This window comes from Leishmania panamensis, assembly GCF_000755165.1.
Source record: "Leishmania panamensis strain MHOM/PA/94/PSC-1 chromosome 33 sequence".
NCBI classification, from domain to species: domain Eukaryota; phylum Euglenozoa; class Kinetoplastea; order Trypanosomatida; family Trypanosomatidae; genus Leishmania; species Leishmania panamensis.
Genome location: NC_025880.1, coordinates 1,143,797 through 1,167,127, shown reverse-complemented (window position 1 = coordinate 1,167,127; position 23,331 = coordinate 1,143,797). Strand labels below are relative to the sequence as shown.

Sequence of the window (23,331 nt, the reverse complement as noted above, 5' to 3'; positions counted from 1 at the left end):
GATTCCCAATCAGAGAGGGGGAAGGGGGCGAAGAAGCGGTAGAGAATTGTCGCCCTCCCCGTCTGCACATCAAACAGGTCAGCTAGAAAATGTTTGCAGAAAGCTGCAAAGCACGCGAGTCTTTCTTTTCCTTGGTGGGGTGGGGGTGGGGGGCGCTGGTTTTTGCTTCTTCATCTGTATTCAGCAGGTTTTCTTCATGTTCCTTGAACCTTCGCGCAGATCTCCTCACCATATTCCCGGCACCTCGCACCACCTCACACGTCCAAACGCTCACTTGTCTGCCCTACTTTAGTGCGCTGAGGTAACGTTTTTCGTCTTTTCTACAGTGACTGTTGTTTTCGCTCTCTCTTTCTCTCTCCGAATTCGCTGACTTGGCGCATCGAGGCTTGAGGTGTTCCGTTGTGGTCGTAGAAGAGAGGAATACACACACACACACACACACACACACACGGTTCAGCATCCACGCACCGCTGTCATACGAGTCTGTTACAGAGCGTCTACGCCTGAAACGTCTTGCTCTTCCGAGGTCTCCTTGGATTGGTAGGCTTGACGATCGTGGATTTCGAATGCCCCCGCCAGCCAGCCCCCACCCATCGTAGCCACATCCCGCGTACCCGCTAGCTACAGGGTGCAGGTACACCCTCGGGGCATCGGCGACGCTGGCTGCGGTCATCCCCGGTGTTTCCGCTGCCGCTGCTGCCTCCGCCAGCACCACCACCTCCGCTTCCGCACAAAGAGGATAGAACTGGATCCTCAAAGACAAGCTGCCGCACCGTTCCGTTGGCATAACCGACCAAGAAGGTCGGCACATCGGCGTTCTCTTGATGCAACGCCGTTACTGGGCAGTTCATTGCACCTGTGCCAGTGATTCCAGCTGCCGCACCGGGAGCACCACCACTGGTGCCGAGAGACGCCGCGCCGCTCATCGACACACTACCGCGGCTACCCGCACCAGCAGGCGCCGCATCCTGTTGCCTTGTAAAACTGCCTGCAGTAGTCGATGCCGTCGGCATCGCTGAGCCGCTGAGCAGACGGGCGTGAAATTCAACCATGGCTATCTTGCCAGGGGCAACTGTGTGCGGAGGTAGCCGCGTTGTGCGCCATGCAGAGAGGCTTCCGTCCCTGTGGCCGGTGAGGAGCATCCCCATGCCGGAAGCCCACTCACTTGTTTGATAGAAGGCAACAGCGGTGATGTCGGCGACGCAGAGTACAGGACGGCTTACCGCCACGCCAACGTCACCGTTATCGTCCTTGAGCGTAACAGTGCTGACCGGGGATAGCGATGTCGGTGATGGCAACGTGCCCACGCCAAATGGCTCGCCGTTGGTGTCGAACAGCAGCAGCGACCGAGCCGTCACGAGCGCCACGTTGCCCGACACGGTATCGATCGCAACGTCTACGACAGTGTACCCTTCGGCAGCCTCGGATGTTGTCTCACTAGTCGGTGATATCAAAGAATGTGGCAGCGTCGGTAGAAGCTGCTGTACTCCAAGGCGACACACAAAGCAACAACCACTTCGCTGCACGCGCCACAGAATGGGCTCGTCGTCGCCGGCGGAGTGTGTGATGGTGACGGCACGATGTCGCTTCGACTCGAGCGCGATTTTCGTAACAGGCGATCGGTGGTAGCACAACGTCCCACGCACGTGGAGCGCGCCATCGCCTGTGTCGTTGGGAAAGAGGCAGTACACCGCGCCGCTGCTAATGGCAACAAGCAGGACAGACTCACGCGGGCCAGCGGCGACAGCGCTGATGCGGGCACCGTTCTCATCCCGCGGATCAAAGGCGATGGTGGAGTGGAAGGTAGCCTGTCCGGTTGTGTAGCGCATGAGGCGTGCCTCCCGTTCGTGCCAGCACAGGTAGTAATCCGTGTCCGCTACTGGCACAAGCTGTGCGTACGCACACGCGAGCTTCTTGGTGGTGCGTAGCATGCTGAAGTGGAGCACAGCTTGACTGCTGAAGCAAAACACGTCCGTCAGCGCCGGCGGTGATGGGTGCTGCAGCACGCTGCCTGGCGGGTCCCGCAGCACAAACCACGTCTGGGTCTCGTCCATGGCATGAATCAGCATCCGCACCACCTTGGGTGCCTCGCGGCGAAATGTTTGCGTGTATGTCTGGCCACTAGTGAAGGAGCCAGAGGACACGAGATTGCTGAAGGTGACCCCAAGCTGGTTTCCTGCACCTGCTACCGCTGCTGCTGACGAGGCCGTTACCGTGGCTGAGGTGTACAAACCGCCAAGCATCATTGCGCTTATGACATTCGTCACTGACCACGACGCAGCTGAGCCGCCACCACCGGTGCTATGGTTGTCTGACTGTGTCATAACGCCACCACCACCTCTCGTGGCATCGCCGTCCAGTGGCGAAGCCTTCACAACAGGTGCCAGCTCGTGATGGGAGGGGTGCAGTTCCTGGAAGAGCTGCGGCGGCGTCTGACCAAAGTTGTCCACCTCTGCAATAATGACGTCGCAGTCGTGCGGGGTCTCGGCGTTTTTAAGCGCCTGCGCCACTTCCTCGCCGTACGTCATGCGCTGAAACACGTTGTACCGCTCCACCGCGAGCGGGCCACGCCGACGCACACCAAAGACGAGGTCGATCCACTGATGCAGGTGCTCGACAACGTAGGGGCACTCCAGTGCGTATCGCATCACAGCAGTGAAGACCTGCTGTGAGTTCTTCGCCCATGGCGGGAGCCGCACATCATCGACCGCCTCGCCATTCGATTTGGTGCCGAAGTGGAGGTGATCTGCGTTGGCCAGAAATCCGCTGTTAACGTAGAACTCAGGGATGAGCTCCTTGCAGTCTGCCGAGCCTGACATGCACGACGCGAACGACGCGGCGACGGAGTCAAAGAGTCGCATAGCGAGGTCAAAGTCACCGCCTTGGAAGAGGCGCGCATATGTCGTGAAGGGCTGTGCGCGTACGAGGAAGTACAGCACGCCGCCGCTGGTAGAGTAGTGAGTGCCGTGGTGGAACGGGTGGGCTTCGCCCTTGCCCGCGTCGCACACCTCCCGTGTGTTCTCGTAGAGCTTCGCAGCAGCGGTGCGCCGTGTCTCCGTTTGTGCCCCCATTGGATACGCAAAGTCGCGAAAGGTGGAGGCCGCCTCCAGGTCGAGGGTGGTGCTCGTATAGTCAGCCAACACCCAAGGAAAGATGGGGTACTGGTTCAGGTCTCGGTTCGTCCGCCCCGCCACCTCGTTTAAGAAGCGCAGGTACTCGTAGTTCGAGAGCGAACCCGTCGCCCACCGAACCAGGTGTGTCCGCATACTTGCCCCTCGCTGGTTCTCGTCGATGAAAGTGCACTGCTGCGTCCCCACGACGTCCTTGAGCGCCTTGATGAACTCCTTTCTTGCGGACGGGTTCATGGACTGCTTTGCGTCCACCACGGAGAGCATTGGGCCGTTGTCATAATAGAGTAGCAGTTGCACAGCTGTGTTAAGGTGCATGTAGTGCAGCGGGCGTACTGCGCGGATTGAGCTGACCAGGTAGGTCCAATAGATGTTTTGGTAGTTGTAGCTCATCACCTGCCGCACCGCCTGTGCAACGCGCGTGCCGTCCTGATGCTGTCGGCGCTTTGTTGAGTTGTCGTAGAACAGCTTCTGCAGCTGTCTTGCCATGGATGCCGTGCTGAATAGATTCCTGCCCATCGACTTCGTCAGCGACCACTTGCCGTCGTCGAAAGAGCCTCCTGCAGTGTTGTGGTGGCCAGGACTGCTGCTGCAGTTGTTGTTGTTGTTGTTGACGTTGAGGTTCAGCTCGCCGGGGGCGCCGCGGCTGTGCGTATCGTCGTCATCGACCGCGTGCTCACACAGGATGACGTCTCCGCCCTCTGTCACGCGTGAAAAGCTAATCACCTTCAACGTCACATTCGTGAGCAGGATGAGGCACGGGGTGGCGTGAATGCCGTTGATGCGGAAGCCGTTACCGAGAAAACGCACCGTCTCGTGTGGTGCCACCAGGTAGCGCAGCAGCGTTATCGCGGAAGGTGTGAGCGTGATCGACAAGTCCTTCAGCGCCGTGCGGAAGGCGTCATCGCCAATGTGCGGACGACAGTGGGTGCTGAGGGGCGGCACCAGCACTGCAATGTGCTGGACAAGCTCCTCGCATTCCGCAGCGTGAACCAAGTCGTTCTCCGGCGGATGCTCTTCCGTTGACCTTCGTACTTCTGCTGCCAGCGCTACCGTGCCGCTCGTCTTGGTAGGAGATGACGCGCTATTCGCATTCATCGGGCCTCTAGTCATATCAGTGTGGCTGGAGCCACTAACACAGCTCAGGTCGAGTGCACCAGGTGTCGTTGTGGCGCTCGTTGCCGCCTCTTCTATCGGCTCGTGCGAGTCGCGCCACTCGCCCCATCGCACACCTTTCAACTCGCCGTAGTTCATCTGCGGATCCATAAAGTGGTAAAGCGTGCGTTCCGCACCTTCACCGGCGTTGGTTCGCCTAGCGGACACCCTAAGAGCCGCACTGCTGTCAGCTGACCCCCCAGCCCCGGTCATTGGCATGCACCATGGCGTCGCGTGCGACGCCGTATGGTTCTCGCGCAGCGCGCACACTGAAGAAAGCAGCCAGTGCAGCTGTGATGCATCTACATGCGGTGTTGTGGCCACGAAGGAAGAGAACCTGGACGCGTAAGTCAAACGCAAAGCAGCGGGCCGATAGCACTCCGTCACCTCCATGACTTGGATGTACCGGCCGTTGAAGGCCTTGATGCGCTTGATATACTCGCTGCGTGTCTTGATGCTGGCCTTGTAGGCAAGATCTGCCTTGGCTTTGAGGCGGCCCGACATGAGCGTATCGATGGAAGAAAACTGGTCGATGCAGTACTGATCAAACGTCGCGCAACACTCGTCCTCGTTCTTCAGGGAGAAGACCATGAGGAAGTCGTCGTAGAGGGACAGGCGCTGCGTCAGCATGCGCATCGTCAACGCTTTTTCGAGCTCCCTTGTGCCACCGTAGGTCTGCACAATGTGGCGGAAGATGAGCGTGATGAGACGCTTGCGGTGACGCGCGTCGGCGTCTGTCATCCATGACGGTGGGAGCGATACAAAGACACGGTAGAGTACTCGCAACAACGACTCCAAGACACCCTTGTGCTTCCACCCACGTCGAAGCACCAGCGTCGACAGTGTGTAGACGCTCTCGATAAGACCGACGCTGGCGTCTTGGGTTGATGGTCGGTTCAGCACCGCAATGCACACCTGCATCACCTGCCAACTCAGCTGATCCACATACCGCTTCGGCCACCCCTGGCAGAGCACGAGCAGGGTCAGGAAAAAGTGTGTCACCATCGAGAGGTCCAGCACATTGATGGCGAGCATGTCCACAATCAAGTCTGTAAAGTGGCTTAGGTTGGAGAGGAACACGTCTGAGTGCGCTCCGGTTGCCGAAGTCAAGTTGCTGTTGCTGCTGTGATGCTGTGCGTGCCCAGCACTAGCACTAACAGCCCCGTTGAAGCTCGAGGACAGAGGCACATGGTGGTGCGTCGGCAATGCCGCAGAGTTCATCGAAACGTAAGTCTGCCCAGGCACCTTCGGCGTCAGAGGCGCGCTGCTGTGCTGTGAATAAAGCCCGACGCCATCATCGGCCCCCATCTGCGACGCACCCAGAGGAGCGAGTCCAGCACCGCTGACTCCAAGACTAACGGGGCCGTTGAGGACCGCACGACTAGTGGACGAGATGGAGACCGCTGATAGCGACATACCCCTTGTGTGTGAGCCGACGGATGCCAAAGACTCATTTGTGGGGAGCCCGCCGACATTGCTACCTATCGATGCTCCTGCCCCTGCAGCGGTACTCAACATGGACGTATCCCAGAAGGTCGATGCCGGCCGTCCAAGCAGCGATCCGTCGAGCCCAGTCGGTGTTGCCTTGACAGAGACAACACTCTTCGACAAGGAGGGGAAGTGACAGTGATGCGAGGCCTGCCCCACCTCCAGGTCTCGCTTCTCCTTTACCGCGTTGCTGACGCCCAGCAAAAAGTAGCGTACGAGGGTTGTCGTCGAGTCGTCAGCAGGTGCCTTGGCAGTGGTAATGAAGAGCAGCTGAAAGAGCAGCCCCCCGCACGAGCCGTAGGCTGAGCCACCTACCCAGTTCGGCATTGGTAACGTGTCGAGAGAAGAGCGGATTAGGGCACGAAGAAGGCTCACGGCGTCGCGGCGCACCACTTCACCTACGGATTCGATGATCTTCGTGGCGGTCATCGAATCCACATTGGAGGGGTTGTGGCCACGCAGAGTGGCAGACTCAGGGGATAAATTTGAAAAGGGCCCGATCGGTGCTGAGACCGCCCTCTTTGTGTCTGCCATGGTCGAGGGCATTGTCAACGAGACCGACGTTAGGCTCGAACTAGACATCATAGAGATATGGCTACGCACCGACGTCTCCGAAGACGACACAGACGAGGTGTCATCATTGTCACCATTGTTGCCGCTTGCGTCTGGCTTTGCTGGAGAGGCTTCGTTCGAATCATGTAGCCCCGCCGTCGCGGCAGCCGTTGTATCCCTCCCCATGATCGTTGCCGCTGCGGTGGTAGCGCTGCTGCCGCGCTCCTCGTCTTGTACTTCGGTGTATGGGTCCTGCGCCAACTCTGTCGTGCACAGCCGCAGCGATTGAGGTGGAAGTTGTGGTTTCCTTCGGTGCCTCGATGGCACATGAGTCAACTTGGCAGGCAAAAGCCCCTCAACATCAAAAAAACTGTTCGTGACGCTGCTCACGTCGCCATCGTCGAGACTAACGCAGCATCGCCGCTCCGCTCCAGCTCTCTCCGCTTCCGCATCGTCCAGCTCCTCGCTGCCGAACGTAAAGCTTGGCTGCAGCGACTCCAAAGCCGCTATCTTGTCAAGCTGTGTCGACGACGATTCAGCAGTGCGGAACGTCATGGAACTGGGTCGAGTAAGGCGTCGCTGCACCGTTTCGGAAAGGCCTAGCTGCGGAGGTCTCACTGCCATCTCGGACTCCGCATCCTCGTGCACGCTCTCTCGGTCGACGCTGTAGGCATCCACACTGCTGTTGCTGCGATGGTGGTCAAGCATTATTGGCTTCGTCGCAGTGGCCATGGCCTTATCAGAGCTTGAGATGCGTCGTATAGGATTGAATGAAGCAGAACTCATACTGCCAACTGGAGGCACCTCCTCGCCTTCCCCATCTCCCTCTGTGTCTTCTGCAGACTTGATGCCCCTGTCCGCTGGCAGGCTCACAGCGAGCGGCACGGGTGTGTCTTTCTGCAGCGGTTGCTGGTGATGTTTCTCTGTGGTCGTGCTCATCGTGGCTACAGTAGCCGTAACTGTCGCCGTCCCTACCTCCGAACCTCGCACTGGCGCAACCTCCATCAAACTGATCATCTGCTCCCACATGTCAAGCTGCTCCAGGAGCATGTCGCGCGAGATGTACGCCACCAGCGAGCTCAGAGCCGCCGTCTGCATCGGTGAATTCACGAAGAGGTAAAAGTTGTTCGACATAGACGCAAAATGGTGCAACGTCCGAATGCAAAACAGTGTCCCGGCATTGTGACAACTGAGGTCCTCTTCGGATGGATATGAGTGAGGTATGAGCACCCATTGACACCGCTTCACCTGCAGTGGCAGCCACAGCAGCAACGAGACGTGCAGTACGGCAAAGGCACGCCGGTGCTTTCGCGAATGCACACGGAAATCCGAACTTGCCTTCAATTGGGTGTCGATCACGTCAACTGAGGCAGCAACGGAGCTCGCATCGCTGTCATCACCAGCGGAGTCGTGGGCGCAGCATGCTCCCAGATGCACACTCATCCGGGATACGCCGTGTTCGCTGGGGGCCTGGCATCTCTGTACCATCGCAATATCGGTGTTGTGTCCGCCAGCCGCGCTAGTCGCGGACGATGCGGCGGGGATAGATTCGTGTGACACTGCCGTCCTGTGCAGTGGGGACAACGGCGTGGCCCACATGTCTGGTAGCAGCACCGGCAGCTTCCACTTCGGTGCCTCGCCAATAGTATCGGCGCTGCTAGCAGTGTGATCGTCATTGCCGATGCTGACCGCGGGGGCAGACAACATCAGAAGAGAGCGCGGACCTACAGTGTCTTTGGGCGGCGTTCGGCTCAGCGGTAGATCGCCCTCGCATCTGCGGTCACCACTACCACAGCCACCGGTGCTGCGACGACCAAACCCGTACGAGCCACGGACCAACTGCGACTGAGTCGTTCGTAATGCTACCCCAGTCGCTGCCCCACTGCGCTCACTGCTGCACCTGCCGGTCGCGGCGTCGACGCCGCGCAGACTTGGCGAGAGGGAGCTCAGAGGCGCGCGACTGTGACTGCTGGAGGCAAAGGATGCGTTTACTAGTTCTGCTGGGGCGGCGCCGGCGATGACACCGGCTTCGCTGTTGAACGCAAAGCTGGTAATCTGACTGCTGCTACTCCCGATTCCACTGCTGCGCACTCGCTGGTGATGCGAAAGGCTGAGGATGGGCATTTCGACGGAGGAGGTGCCGGCTGTGGAGAGGCGGTGACGGATCAAGAGTGCCCGGTATCGGCGTACCCTGATGAGGATCATGAGTCGACTGCACACGCGCGCCACGCTGAAGTAGCACCGGACGCGGTGCAAGAGTCGTTGGTCTTCTTGCTGCACCGTCTGTGCCTTCACGGGACACCGCCGTGGGCACTGCACAATGCGGTGAAGGTGAGTGACGAGGAGTTGCACAAAAATAGGGGAAACGAGCATGTTTGGCTCCGGGGTGAAGGTGCTCAGCAGACTGTCGAGCTGCTGCCGCAGCGAATGCTTGTGAGATAGCACGTCGATGTGTCGCGCGGCACCTATCGTGAGCGCCAACAAAAGTAGAATGAGGTCTTCGTGCACCGCGTGCTCCGTCAGCACTTCCACGACAGCGGACTGGTGCTGTGCGACCTCCTCCTGCAGCACCGGATTGTGCTGGACAGCCTCGAAGAAGATGCGCGTCGCGTACACCACCGCCGCTGGGTCGGCGAAGCGCGACACACACACCGAGTACCACGGCAGGTCGACCGTGTGCGACAACGCCAACACGCAGGGGCTCTGCGAGAAGCACTCCACCAGAGTCGATAGCAGCAGCGTAGTCAAGTGATTTGCCGTACGCAGTGAAATGTCAGTTCCACGAGTAACGGCCCTCATTTCCGGCAGCACAACCTTGATCTTCGGGTTACGCCGGCTGCTCACCATACTCTCCTCGGGTGTCAGCAAGGCAGCCAGAGAGATGAAGATTTGTACTAGTCCATCCTCCATATCACAAGCCACGACGACTTGTTGGGCTACCTTGACCACGGCGCGATGCAGTTGCAGCGGTGTTCGCGCAGCCGCCCCAATGAGGCTGTGCAGTAGTCGGTCGATAAAGCGGTACGGCGAAACGAAGCGCGCGTTGTGTCTCGCGTAGCGACACTGCGACGTGTGAAAGAGTCGGCGGATGCGCTTCAGGAGGTAAAGCGCCGTGTCCAACTGCAGCGCGGCGTAGAGGGCGAAGTCGCTCAGGACATGCTCAAAGGCAAGTCGGTTAATGACAACGCGGTGCTCTTCGTCGAAGATGTTGATGTGAGAAGAAGCCAGTTCGAGGAGCTGGTCACATGTGGTGTTTGTCATGTAGCGGGCAACATGGTTTCTCAGCATGTAGGCGAAGAGCAAGTACGTGCGCGGGTCGAGCGTGGCGGCGATCGTAGTGCGCTGCATGCACTCCAAAATGAGCTTCAAGAGGTCCTCCAGCTGCGTCGAGGACGTGACGAGGTGCATCCAGTCCAGCATGCGCACGATGCCACCACGGGTCACCCACAGCAGCGGGTAGTCCACCCACGATTTCGGTGGTGTCGTGTACCGGCCGACAAGCTTTGCAATTACCGGGAAGCCAGTAGGATTGGCCAGTACATTCCGCAGCATGTCGTCTTCATTCTCGAACGGCACAAAGCGGGCCATGCGCGCGGCAGAGGCCGACCACGCGCCACCACAGTGGAGGCCCTTCTCCTCCGTGAAGTTGTCACTCGCACCCGCGGTGGTGCTGTTGGCCGTTGCAAACGAGAGACCAACCATGCCGCTGGGACCCGTGGTCTGCGACATCACGCCCATCATCGTCAGCTCTTGAGGGATGCCCTCCTCCCGAATCTTCGCAGGAAGAGAGACCGGGCATCCAGCACCCGTCGTTGCACCACGCCTGTCGCCGTCGTTTGCAAGCTCCGCCTGCACTTGCGATTGGCTCAATGGTTGTGCCCAGAGCGCGATGTCACCCATTGAAAAGAGCGGCGAAGTGTCAGTGGTCAACAACGTGGCGTGTTTGAGCACATCATCCGTGAAGCCGACGTTCACGCGCGCCGCCGCACCTGCAGCGAAGTACGGGAACGCCGTCGTGCCCACCTTGAAGCCGCTGATGTAGGCATCGCAAACGTGCGTTGGGCGCAGAACGGCGCAAACGTGTACCCACTTGTTTGGGCTGAAGTTCTGCAGCGCATGGCTCTCGTTAACTGTGATGCGCCGTCCATCGTTCATCGTCAGCTGAACGCTATCGCCGCCGAAGATAAAGAGGAACGCGGTCGTGGTCAAGCCGCGCAGCGTGGAAGTGACACCACCACTATCGCTCAGGACACCTTGGAACTCGAATAACGGGATTGTGCTGTATAGCCGATCAAAGTTGAACCAGGTTGAAATGCTGAACCCCTTGTCTGGCCACAGCCCCACGCTTACCTGCACACCACCGTGAGACGTGAAACGGAGCGCGCTGCGCCGCGGCGAGCGGACCAAGATGGGCTGCCAAAAGCGCTGCAGGTCCGCTGCGGTACCAGTGAAGGGCAGTTGCTTCTCCACGTAGCGTCCCGAGAGCTCCAAGTAGGGAAGCATTTGTGTCAGCTCGTGATCGAAAATGAAACCGAGAAGCCGCTCGGAGCTGACAATGCTCGTGCACTTCAGAATACGAAAAAGAACCTCGACAAGGTCGGTGAAGAGCGAGTCGCTGTGCCCCTTGGCGAGGGTCAGTAGCGACGGAAGCAACTCCAGGAAGATGGGCTTCTCGGCCGCACAGTTGTGGAGGGCAATGCGGAAGCTGCCAATCACCTGCATCTCTGTGTAGTATGTTTCTGGGTCGCAGGCGTTGGTGTAGCCGCTCTTGGTACTGCCGAAGGTGCCCGTGGAGGCGTCCAGCACCGCCTGGGTGACGATGATGAAGTACTCCATGCCCTTCAGCTTCGCCAGTCGCTCCGTAACGCTAACGATGAAGTTGGTGCTCGACAGCTGCGGCGGCTTGCAATCGCCAGACTCAAAGGCAGAGAGGAACTGAAAGAGAAGTGGAATCACTCTCATAAAGTTTGGTGTCGACTGAGGTGAGTCAAGCACACGCGCAAGGACGCGTATGGCCGCATCAACGCAGCCGCAGCGCTGCATCCACAGTCGCCGTTCGCGCCGTGTCACCGGCGTCAGCGATGTTGAGGTCAAGTACGCCGATATCACTGAGAGCGTCTTTGTGAGTAAGAAGGCATTGCTGTCGACAATGACGTCCGTGTAGAGTGGATATACGGACGGAATCTCCAGGGAGCATGTCATGCACTCACGGCCCAGGAGCGAGAGGTTGTTGTCGCTGCTCGTAAAGAGCGAGAGCACCGTGGACAGCCCGGCAGGAGAGAGCAGGTCTTGCGAACGGCTCAGCAGCACCCGAAATACCAAACTGAGTGCCTCGACGGTGTTGCCGCACTCCACCATGTCGGTGTCGACGGCCGCTGCAGTCATAAGACCAGCTAGCTTGGTTGTGCCTAACAGGGAATTACTGGAGGGATTGCGCTGAGGGTCCATCTCGGCATCGTGTTCGGCGCCGTTGAGACCGCTACCACTACTTGGCGGTCGTGGGCCGACGTGTGCCATAGACTCCGCTGCAGCCGTCGATACTCCTAGCTCCGTTGCTGCCGCCGAGAAGCTGAAAGTGTGGGTGGACAATGACGTCAGGAATGGAGAGGACATGACTCCAGCGGCACCGTCCGCCACGGAAAGCGCCCGTGTGTGTCGCGCATTGGCCCAGTCTGCAGAGGACGATGTCACAGTCGGCGTCGTGTCGGACGGCGCTGCTACGCCAGCGGTGGTGCTGCATTGCACCACGGTGGCGGCGCCAGAAGGGGTGCCCCTGAGTGTTCTGCTGCTGTCCTTCGGCAGCGACCCCCGGGCAACAGCGCGGCTCATGAGGAGGAGCAGCACCTCCATCGCATGTCGATCGATGTCCTCATCACACTGTGCACCAACGAGGCCGATGAGCCACAGAACGACGACCCGTGTAAACCAGCACTCAAGGGCAATGCCGAGCGGAGCACCGCCGTCAGTGCAGAAGTAGAGCGGCAGCTCCGTGAGCGAGGCCACGTCACTCGTCAGCGGTATTACACCGAGAACTTTAAAGGTCTGCTCAAGTGTCTGAATTACCTTCGGCGCAAAGTCCATCAGCTCCTGCTGTGTTAGGTGCGCACGGCCGCCTGTCATGCTGCTGCTGCTGCGCACCTGCTGCTGCTTTGGTAGCGGTAACAAGCTCGCCACAGCGCTGCCCAAAACACTCTGCTGCTCTTCCTGCGAGCCACTGAAGGATGTGTGCAGCGCTCCTTCACTATCTGCAGCCGCAGGTGTCGACATCCCACGCAGCTTTATGTTGTACTGGAGCTCACGGAGGAGCAGTGTCAAGTAATTGCGGATGAGCATGTGCCCCTCATAGAGGCGAAACACGTGTTTATCGCGCAACACAACGCTGGGAAGAAGCAGTCCTGCCCCGAGACGAACGTCCACACTGAGCTCCACGTCCTCTAGCACGAAGTTTAAGATGCGAACCAGCTCTCTCGCAAGCGCCGTGTAGGAAGGCACGTCACGCCACTCTGAATACACCACTCTCGCTCTGCGCTTACGTCGGTGATGACGGCCATTGCCACCACCCTTCAGCGCGTGGTAGATGCTGCTGCTATGTTTCCATGGCAGAGGGTAGCCACCACTCTCGCCAAAGTTGTGTTTCGACAGTAGTGAGCCAACACCACTGCCCTCCAGCGTCCCCCTCGCACAGCTGAGAAGATTATTGTCGTCACTGGTGCGGCTGTCACTGCTGCTTTTAATGCTGCTGCCTGCGTCGCTCTCGGAGCATGAGTAGGAAGAGACGTCCGTCGAGGAGCTTGACAAGTTCCGCTCCATGTCGTTGTTGTTGCCCTCACTTGCAACACCGTGCTTGGTGGTGGCAGCCGCGCTGTCTGAAGTGCGACTTCCAAAGAACGACTTCAGAAAGGACTTAGCGAAGCTCTTGCCGCCGCCTGCACCGACCTTTATCCTCTTCTTGTTACCGCCGCCACCTTCACTCTGCTGCTGGCGACTTGAATGCTTCGGACTCGAGGGCTGCTGGTCGAGAAACGACATCGTACCACGTGAGGCGATGATGCTGGAGCCACCCAATTCGTTTCCACGGCCATTGTCGGTCCCCATGCTAATGCAAGAGCCCCTTTGGCTGCCTCCGTTGGCGTCCAGGCCGTCATCGAGGTTGTCGCTACATTCCACATATTTTGCAATGTTCCGCAGGTCTCCAAAGTTCGAGGTGACGAAGAGATTGACGGCGGTGTTGAACGTCGGCACACTCTCCACAGTGTCCTTACCGATGCCTCGTTTGGGCAAGGTCGTGCCCCCCGCTTTGACCACGCTGGTGTTACCGCGCCCCTTTGTGGACTTCGCCGGCACAGTCGGTCGCCCATCCAGCATGCAGAAGGAGTGCAACACACGAAAGAGCGTCTGGTCGCACTCCAAAATGCGCATCGTCGCCACCAACACCGCGTGCACGTCGGTTTGCAGTACCATGTGCACAATCTCTTGTGATATGTGTTCACGCAGCTGCGCACTATCCATCGAGGTGACCATGGTCTTGTTCTCCACCATCGCCGTGGCCGGAAGCGGGTCCATCTCACCCCTGCGTGTGGTAGAGGTGCCCTCTGCACCGAGCTGCATGAATGGCGATGGTCTGCTGCTCAGCGGGGATGACCTTGAAAGCCGTTGTGTGCCCTTTCTGTCCCCCTTCTGTGCCTCCTTTTCTGCTCCGATGGGTGTTGAAGTCGCAGGCGCTGAAGAGGTGCTTCTTAACACCGGTCGCACCGGCTTTTCAAAGTCCATCCCTTGCATCAGTAAGAGCAGGAACTGGAACAGCACCATGATGTTCTCATACATGGCCACTATCTGTGACAGCGGGGGCGACACTGCCGCCACGTCACCGACCTCGATGCTCTTCTTGCTGAGCAGCAGCAAATTATTGACTGTAGAAAGCACCATCCAGTGAGCGTAGTCGCGTGTCATGCGCATTACCTCGATCACGACGTCAAGGGCGGCAAAGAGAAGTGAGTCAAAGGCGTTCTCACGTCCTCCAAGAAGAAGCGCCTTCAGCTGTAGCGTCGACAGATCGGGCAAGTCAAACGCCCAGGACGTGCCCGCAGTGCTATTTGTAGCAGAAGAGCTAAGGTTGTGCGCCAGCGAGGCAACCGCGGCACTGTTTGGAGACGTTCTGTTACCTTCTCTTGGCATCTGCTGTGAGTGCTGCTGAGCGCGCGAAGCAGTGAGGGTGGTGAAGTAGCGTGTTTTGAGGTAGCCTGCGCCAGGCGGCCGCTGCGGGATGGGGCTAGCCCGCATCGAGGTGCGTTGCAGCTCATCACGGTCGGTGGCTCCGAAAGGGGTGCCGTAGCTGCTGCAATTATTGTCTGTGATCACCACGCTTGTGTGCTGCTCAGGGGCGTCGCCGGCTGTGACTTTGGCACTCTCCGCGATGGGGCGCTCGTCCTCATACGGCCGAAGCAGATCACTTAGTGAGATGCGCAGCTTGAGCCCGTAAAACATGTGTGTGACACATGCCACCGGCTCTGAGTAAAGAAAGGCCTTGGCACACGCTTCGTTATCCGTGCAGCAGCCCAAGATGCAGCGCAACGTGTCGTGAGTGGCGTAGACATAGGCGCTAGGGATCGCACCGCCGCTGCGGGCCAGCCGCGCTGCCTCGTCGCAGAACCATACGTAGATGTGCGACATCCAGGTTAAATGCTGGCCAGTGAGGACGTGGTTGCAGATCGTGTCAAACACCTCCAATGCGGCACCGGCATTGTTGCGACCGCTTGTGTCACTCAGCATGATGGTGCAGTTCTTGAGCGAGCAAAAGACTCGCATCAGGAAGAACAGGCGATCCTGTGCGAGCAGGGCGACATGGTGCATCCTGGCCACCTTTCCACTCCCTGCGACAGAGGCACAGCTTTCCTTCAGGAAAGTCAGAAGTATGCGCGCTAACTCTGCCACCATCAAGCCAGGGTCGCTTGTGACGTACGACATGAGAGAGAGCTTCTGTGCAAAAATGACACGACTCATTAAAAACGCGAGCTCTGCCCACAGTCGCCGCTCTGATATGCTGTTGCTGGCACCGCCGGCGACTGGCTGATCCTGGTGCTCACCGAACACGGTCGACGGGGCCACTGTCGCTGCAAGGGCAGAAGCGCTAGAGACATGCGCCCCTGCGGCTGTAGAGTCGTCATGCCGACGGCGCACCTCGTCATAGTCGAGCAGTCTGCGGATGCTGTTAAACAGCTTCTCCACACGGCCGAGGTCGCGCTCTGAGAGAGACTGCATGGTAAGCTACAAGCAAAAAAAAAACACGGAAGGGATATCCTCTGTGTAAAGCGGGCAAAGGAAAAGGGAAAAAAACAGAAGCAGCTTTGGTTCACCTCTCCGGTGTGCTTTCTTAATTGGCGCGTGCTCCCCCTCTCCGCAGCCTCCTTTCGCATCCGCCCGGTACGGTCGATGATCTCTCAATCTCTCTCTCTGCGTTCGTGGTCGTTCGCATGTGCCTGTGTTTAGCGTAAATATAATTGTGCGCGCACACAAACACACGCACAAACCCCCCTCCCCCTGGGCGATACGAATGACGAGCGTTTGCCACGAATCCTGCAACGTGGAGATGTTGCACGGTGGGGGGGGCGGGTGACGGCTGCAACGCTTTAGTCTCCCCCGCCACCACCAAAAAGCGCAGGTAGGAGGTGCACGGTTTGAGGGACGTGAAATGGGAGAAGGAGAGTGCCCAGCGGGCAGAAAGAGAAGAGGGCGGTGGCAGGCGCCGAGAGGGGCACACGCTCTCGAAAGACTTGAACTAATTGTGAGGGACAGAGCGAAAGGAGGAGCAACAACAACAACAACGAAAAAAAACAGCAGACAACAACGGAAGGTACTATGACGTTGGGCGCAACTGGTGTTCAGACAGGGAGGGAGAGTGCAGGGCTTGCAAACTCAAAGAAACGACGAGCTGAGTCACGGGGCTGTAACTAAGAGCTACGAAAGAGAAGATAAAAACGAAAAAAACTGATGAGCACCGATATCCAGTGAAGCAAATGAGAAAGCACAAAAGAAACGAGAACAGAGAAAAAGAGAAAAAAAAGATGAAATGTGTAACTCTGCAGAAACACTCACAGATGCAGACACACGAGGACCACCTCAAGTTGAACTAGAAACGAGGTTAGCAAACACTCAAGTCTATATCGAATGTGGGCGAATGTGTGAGGTGTACTGGCAGGAAGTTGAATCACCATAAGGACTGCGCACGCCCACACACACGCACACGCACCAGGGGCGTAAACCGTTGTCGCGTTGAGATGAGCAACATCCACAACAAGGCATAGAAAGGGAGGTGCAACCAGCCCCCCTCCTCCCTCAAAGAAACTAAGAATAATAGCAGGAGTCGTTTGGCTGTCGTTTGCCTTGCGTAAGCGTAGGGGTGAAGCACACGTGTGTTTGTTTCTTTTGGTGGTGGTGGTGGTGGTGTGTGTGTGTGTGTGTGCTGGCAGGGGCGACGACAAGAAAGGAAATGGAAGGAAAGATGGCGACGATGACGTGTCTGGTTCAGTGGTGGGGAAGAAAGGCGTAAGGCACTTATTTAGAAATGGAGTGGGACGTGCAGCGCTGATAGACGAAGAATGAAGGGAAGGGGGAAAGGAAAAGAAAGTAGGATGCTGTAGCTCATCGCTGCGCATGTGTACGGTCAGTGGCTGGTGCAAGAGCCTTTTCTGAAGCGCATCATTTCGCTTCCTAGATCATCATAAGCCAAACTCTTGCTTTCCCTTTTGGGGTTCATCACTGAGATAGATGGGGTGTTCAGCTAGCGTGTGGGTCGTGCGTCGTGGCATGAAGGAAAGGGCTAGTGGAGAACGACAGTCGACCAGCAGAGCTCGTCTTCTCTGCTCGGCATACGCGTGGGACATTCCATTTATTTCGTTGCTCTTCTCTCTTGTCCTACTGCTGCACCGGTCAGGTTTGTCCAGGCGTGGGGGCCGAGAAGCAAAACGGAAAAGGAAAAACGAGGGAGCGGGGGAGAGGGGGAACCAATCAGCTCTCTCTCTCCTCTACGATCATATATCAGCATATACGTGAAAAGAAACACTTAGTAAGTGTGTGCGTGTGCGTCGTTGGGGGGAAGTGAGGGGAGACAGAAAGGGGGAATAGAGGGAGGCCTATCGTCTTGCACGGCACGCTAACAAACAGAAAGAGGAAGAAAAAACGAGCGAAAAATAAAAAACGGCAGCGACGCCAGGCACACGCAAGGCCACAATAGTAATGAGGGGGATATCTAGCGAATTGAAAGGAAAACAAGAAAATGAGCGGCACCTGCAGTCCCCCCTTTCCCATCTGTGGGGGCGCCTCTCATCGCAGGGCACACATCGGTGGCAGAAACACAGAGAGAGAGAGAGCGAGCGAGAATGAGCACCACAGGGTCAAGATCTTCTCCCCGTACCGCCTTCCGAAAGACTCTGTCCTTCGTGTCTCTGCCTGTATGCCGCTCTCGCTCTTCCCTGTTTCTCTCTCCCTCACACAAAGACACCACAAGCCTGTGTGTGCCAGGAGATGCTTTGCCACGCAGTCGACCTCCTCCTCCCCCGCGCCACAAAGGTTGGCGCACAGGCACGCCGGCACCCAAACACGCACGCACGCACCGTCATCCAACGAGGAGGTCAGCGACGACAAGCACCACCACAAGGAGAGTCCACGGAGAGAAGGGGAGGGCGAGGCTGGAGCTACATACAGATATAGAGTGAGAGAGATACATACATCTATCAATATACTAAAGAGCATCTACAACACACCGACAAGCGCCCCACACACTCCATCATGGACTAGAGCAACAGCAACAAAAAGAGGGTTTCACTTCACCACGTTGGTTTCCTGGTAGCGATGGATTGCAGCACCCATATGCCCAGGTAGTTTGCACGTAGATCGTTGCCTCACATCACATCAGCAGACACACACGCACACACAGACGTGAGTGTCCAGTGTTGTATCGCGTTGACTCAAATACGGCGCAACGCCTTCTTTTTCGACTTCTCCACCTTGTCGGTCGCTGCGTTGGGCCCTCGGTGGCAATTTGCCTCCGAGGGAGCCAACTTGCGCGCGGAAGCCGACGGCACGCTGTCGCCTGTCGTGAGCGATAACGAGGCACCAGCAGTAGTGAGAGTGGCGCCGCTGTTCGCATCGACGCCCGTCGATATATCAGCCGTGGCTGAGCTGGACGCCTTCTCTGTCTCGGCCTCTGAAAGCGTGAACCGTGGCACACCATTCGGACGCGCGGCGTTTATGGCTGTGTACATGGCAGCCTTGCGCTCGTATGTCGCGTATTCCTCCAAGATCAGCCTGCCAGCCTCCTCATTTAATGCGCTCTCCGGATTCGGCTCAATCAGCAGGCAGCGGATGACGGCAAGGATGTGGCGCAGCCCAAGTGTCGGGCTCCAGTCACGCTTCAGTGCATTCACGCAGATGTCGCCACGCTCGGAGATGTTGGGGTGGAAGATCTTGGTGCGGAAGAATCCCTTCGGCGGCACCTCTGGATACTGCTCGTCAAACACGAGAACAACATGAAAGCGACCAGCAGCAAACGGCGTCCCCTCCGGGCCGTCAAGGTCGACATGGTACTCGCTTATTGAATCCGACGGGCGCACTTGTACACCGTCGATAGGATGCTCTTGCACCTCCTGCATCTGACGCATCAGAGTCCTCATGCCAGCCGCTGTCAGAGGCATTACCTGCTCCCGCTGCTCGAGTGTGTGTGTGTGTGTGTGTGTGCTGTATAAACAAAAAAACGCTGTTCAGCGACAGACCGAGAAGAAGAGCGAGCGAGTGAGCGAGACTGTGAGAGGGGAATGGGGAGAAGAGATGATTGAGGAAAGAGAAGAACGCTAGCAGAGTTTGCAGTGAATACGAGCGACGTTTGATCGCTGGTCTGAAAGTGAGTGTGTGTGTGTGTGCCTAAGTTTTCTTTCAATATCGTCGCTCTGGTGGATGTGTACGCTACGCCGTCAAGCCGTGGCAGGAGAGATGGAAGGTACGTGAGGTGCACGAGGGATCCGTAGGAGATCCACGTCACACACACACACACACACACACACGAACGCGTGGACAAAGGAGACGAACCAAAAGCGCAAGAGCAAGCGGGAGTGCATGAGAGGTTAAGAGCTTTGAGAAAAGCTGAAGGAGAGAGCAGCTTATCGATGACACGCTTAGGCGGATTCCACTAGCACGCAGCACATTCTGAGAGATGCACTGACACGTTGAAGCTTCTTTAACTCGAATGGGGTGGGTAGGTTGGAGGATGATTGTGTAACGCCAACTCGGCCATCCTCCCATTCTGCCGGCTTCTCCCATGCAGTTCATGTGAGGAGGAGAATGTCACTTGCAACTTCTCTCTTCACCTATCTCCCTCACAACTCGCCACCAATGGCTCAGGTACAGCCGTGGCAGTTATGCGCACATCTAAGGGCGGCTTCTCTGTCTTTGCTTTGCCGTCGCTGCTTGACATTTAGCGCGGCGTTCTCGCTGCAAAAAAAATGAGACGCCAACGCACACCAAAGTAAAAGAAAAGATGAACATGAAGAGAAACGTATGGAACTGTACATGTGCAAGAACGCTCTGTAGAAGAGAGGCGCTGTGGCTTAGTGGGTTTAATGGCCTCTTCTCTTGCGCCCACGTCACCCAACGAAGGAGAAGGCGTGCAAGGGAAGAGGGAACAAGCGAGGCGGTTCGCATGTAGGCACTGGCGAGCATATGCACGCACAAGAAGCGATTGAGGCATACAATGCCTACGGTACGGCGGAGGAAGGTGGCGTAATCACCAGAGAGGTGCGCCGAGAGAGAAAGAGAGACTTCTGGTATTACTCGGCTGACAGAGGTGGGAAAAGGAAAGGGGCTGGGGGAAAGTCAAAGGCTTCAAGAGGAATCTGTACCTTTCGCGTCCACTAAGGGCGGAGGAGAGGCGTCTTAATCAGCTCGTTCCCACTGCAAACGCACGCAGGCATACACACCTATAGCGCCCCACACTTACGCGTACCACGTCAGAAGAATAGAGCGATACATAAATGTTCATGACGAGCCGGCGCAGCTAAGCGTGTGCGTGTACGTGAGCGAGCGCGGGGAGCGAAGGAACAAAATACGAAGAAAAAATGGCGAGCTGGCGCTCATTTCCTAGCCTTCCTTCAACACTCTCTCACATCTCCACCTCCGTCAGGGCTACATCACGAAGCCGGTGCGGCAGCGTTGTGCTCTCGACGACGACCAAATCGACGCCGCTGTGCATAAGCTGCGTCAGCCAGAATTGGCGTTCGATGCTCTCCTCGATCTCCACTTCCCGGATGCTGTAGTGGGTCTGCAGCGCGTTTACTACTTGATGTGCCACAGCGCGCTCGGTGGCTTCGCGCTTGAGCAGTTCCTTGCGTGCCCGTGGCTCGTACATGAGGCACACCACGCGCATTTCAAACTCGGTTGGGAATACAACGCGTTGCCGTATTTCCTCGTTCCTGATCGTCTTCCGAAACGCCTGCTCGACCTCCACAAGGTTGGAAAAGCGGTTCAATCCTGTCACTCGCCCACACACGCGTGTACGACTCATGGCGGAGCCGAACGCAAGTGGGAAGCGCTCAACCTGCTCCTGTAAGCGCAGCAGCACCACCCCCACCCATGCCGCCACTTGCGTCCAAAGAAGCTCCAAAGTGCAGCGGTAGTGATGCTCTTGCTCAACAAGGGCCGTCCTCATGAGCTGAAAGCGCCGCTGCAGCGTCTCGCTCGCCGCATACAGCGCAGTACGGGCCTCATGCTCCATGTCCTCCATCTTCGCCAGTTGGTGGACGTGGTGAAGCTTTCGCGCACGGTGAATCTCGATCCAGCTGCGTAGGAACTGCTCAAGCGGCAATGTGCCGACGGAGAGTAGGCGTTGCTCGTACTCGCACGGTTTCTCAAGACAGGAACGAAATGCATCTCCCTCCTCCGTCCTGACTTCACCACGGAGAATGCTCTCCAGGAGCTCCAGCCAGTAGACAGCCATCGCAAACGCCGGGTGTGGTGGTGGTGTGACTAGCGCTTGGTCGTTCCCCCCTCCCACTTTCCTCTCCACACCACAAGGATGTGGAGGAGGTGTTTCACGAGGGGCAACACAAGAGGCATCCGCGTCGTCCAAAGCCGAAAACAGCTCACAGGACGTGCCCAACGCCGCTGTCGATGCGGTGAAAACGCCTGAAGAGGTAAGTGTGTCCGAACCTGTGCTGCTCGCCAGGCAGGCGGCGCCGTGCTCGGCGCTGCCGGAGGTAGGGCGGTAGTAGGTGCGCCACACCGTGCATGACGCCGGCAGACACCGGAGCGCCTCATTTGTTTCTTCAGCCTCGAGTAGCTCGCGCGCCAGGCACTCCTGACGGGCGAGTACGAACACCCACGTACCGCGCTGTACGTTTCGCTTATTGTACATGTCACTCGACCCCAGGGTCGCTGCCATGGGAAGTGTAGCTCCAAAAGGATGGTTGTGGTAGTGGCGTCGTAGCTGTTGTTGGAATGGCGTGAACATGGACGCAAGGCAGAGCGCGGCGCCACCGCTCGCATCTCTCCCGTCGTCGCTGCCACACAGATTCGGAGAGGCTAGGGTAGGCGTCTGCAGTGCGTGAGGCTGCCGCTGCTGCGTTGTCGCGCTAACCATCGCTCTGCTGCCCTTCTCCAGCTGTAAGGAAAATGAGGACAAGGTAGACGGCACCACGGCGATGTTGGCGGACGACGCTGGGAGGAGCACCTGGTTCACCGCCATGGGTGCTTTAGCGGTAAAGTCCAACAACGGGTCGGGCGCCGTGCGGGGTGCCTCAAGAGGCTGTCTGAAGAATTCTGTTTCCGTCAGCTCTCGCTGCACCTGAGCGCCAGACGGCGGAGTTACGGAGACCACCTGTCTCAGAGAAGCGGCTTGGTAGGGCAGTGGCCGGTGAGGATGCTGTAACAGCAGAGGCGCTGTAACTGCTGTGTTCGGCTGCGCCACTGGTGGCAGCGTGAAATCAAGCCCTGCGCGTGCTCGCAAAAGCGATGCGGCCCCATTGTCGCAGGCTTTTGGTTTCCTGGAAGACAAGTGCGTGGTTGTGACAGCCGTTGGCGGTGTGTAGACGAGCGACTCGAGCACATCTTCAGCGTTGTAGAGCACTGACAGGGGCAACGAGTGGCCTTTCGAAGTGTGGCCCGAAAGCGCGTACTGGGGGGGAAGGTATGCATGGGCCGAGGAGTCAGGTCTTGATGTGTGGTGGTGCTGGAACAAGTACTGTGCATCGGTGGTGAAATACGGATGTGCCACACGGGGTAGCACACGGTGTATCGCGTACGAAGTGTACGTAGGCTGCTGCAACACCGGAGGGTGAGCTGCCAAGGTGCCGCTGTCCGCGTGATCACTTCCACTGGTGCCGCGCGGGCGCACCATACGCGCGCTATCCAGGTCGCGGGAGCCGCACCGCGAGGACAGTGCGTGGCGTGCACATTCGCAGTTCACCCGCGTACCGTCAGTCATGGACTTCAGCTGCGTCCGCGGCCCCACCAGTGGCGGATAGGCCGATGATGGTGACGTTGCTTGAGCACCGTGCAGGAGACTTGAGACGCCGCTAGCGGCACCGGGCACACGCCCGTTTTTGCCGCCTGCGCCGCGTAAAAAGGGAAGCGCCGACCCTCCCTGTTGCCCTGGAAGGGTGGCATCCATAACAGGGGAGGTATGAGCGGGCTGCGTGTCGTACCCGCCGAGAGCATAGCTGGTGCGCTCGACCTCCACCGGCGAGAGCGCAATCGGCAGCGCCTGCGCTGCGAGCGTCGTCGAGTTCGGGTACATCACCCTGGCAGTTGTGCAACCCCCCTGACCATCACATTGGTCGTCCACCAATGGTCCCTTACGGTGTCCAACGGCAAGAAAATCGGCGCACCTCGGTAACAGCGCGTCCTTACTGCTTTCCTCAACCACCACCAAGTTTGGCGTGAGCTTGGCTGATGTGCACAGGAAAGAAGACGAGGGTGAGCGGTTCATCGTCGCAGAACAACGCGCCACATGTACGTGCGGTCG

General features: G+C 58.0%; 3 protein-coding genes across 3 annotated transcripts; all 3 read right to left on the bottom strand.

Annotated features, from left to right (window-relative positions):
• Positions 1-617: 617 nt before the first annotated feature.
• Positions 618-15,581, bottom strand: LPMP_332900 (hypothetical protein; the record flags this gene model as incomplete). The annotated part of the gene is made up of 1 exon (XM_010704079.1): positions 618-15,581. The coding sequence occupies one exon, from the start codon at positions 15,579-15,581 to the stop codon at positions 618-620; it is 14,964 nt and encodes a 4,987-aa protein (XP_010702381.1).
• Positions 15,582-18,286: 2,705 nt separating this feature from the next.
• Positions 18,287-19,012, bottom strand: LPMP_332890 (ubiquitin-conjugating enzyme, putative; the record flags this gene model as incomplete). Its single annotated transcript, XM_010704078.1, has 1 exon — positions 18,287-19,012. One exon carries the CDS (start codon positions 19,010-19,012, stop codon positions 18,287-18,289), a length of 726 nt encoding a protein of 241 aa, XP_010702380.1.
• Positions 19,013-20,472: 1,460 nt separating this feature from the next.
• On the bottom strand, positions 20,473-23,103 carry LPMP_332880 (hypothetical protein; the record flags this gene model as incomplete). Its single annotated transcript, XM_010704077.1, has 1 exon — positions 20,473-23,103. The coding sequence occupies one exon, from the start codon at positions 23,101-23,103 to the stop codon at positions 20,473-20,475; it is 2,631 nt and encodes an 876-aa protein (XP_010702379.1).
• Between the last annotated feature and the right edge of the window lie 228 nt (positions 23,104-23,331).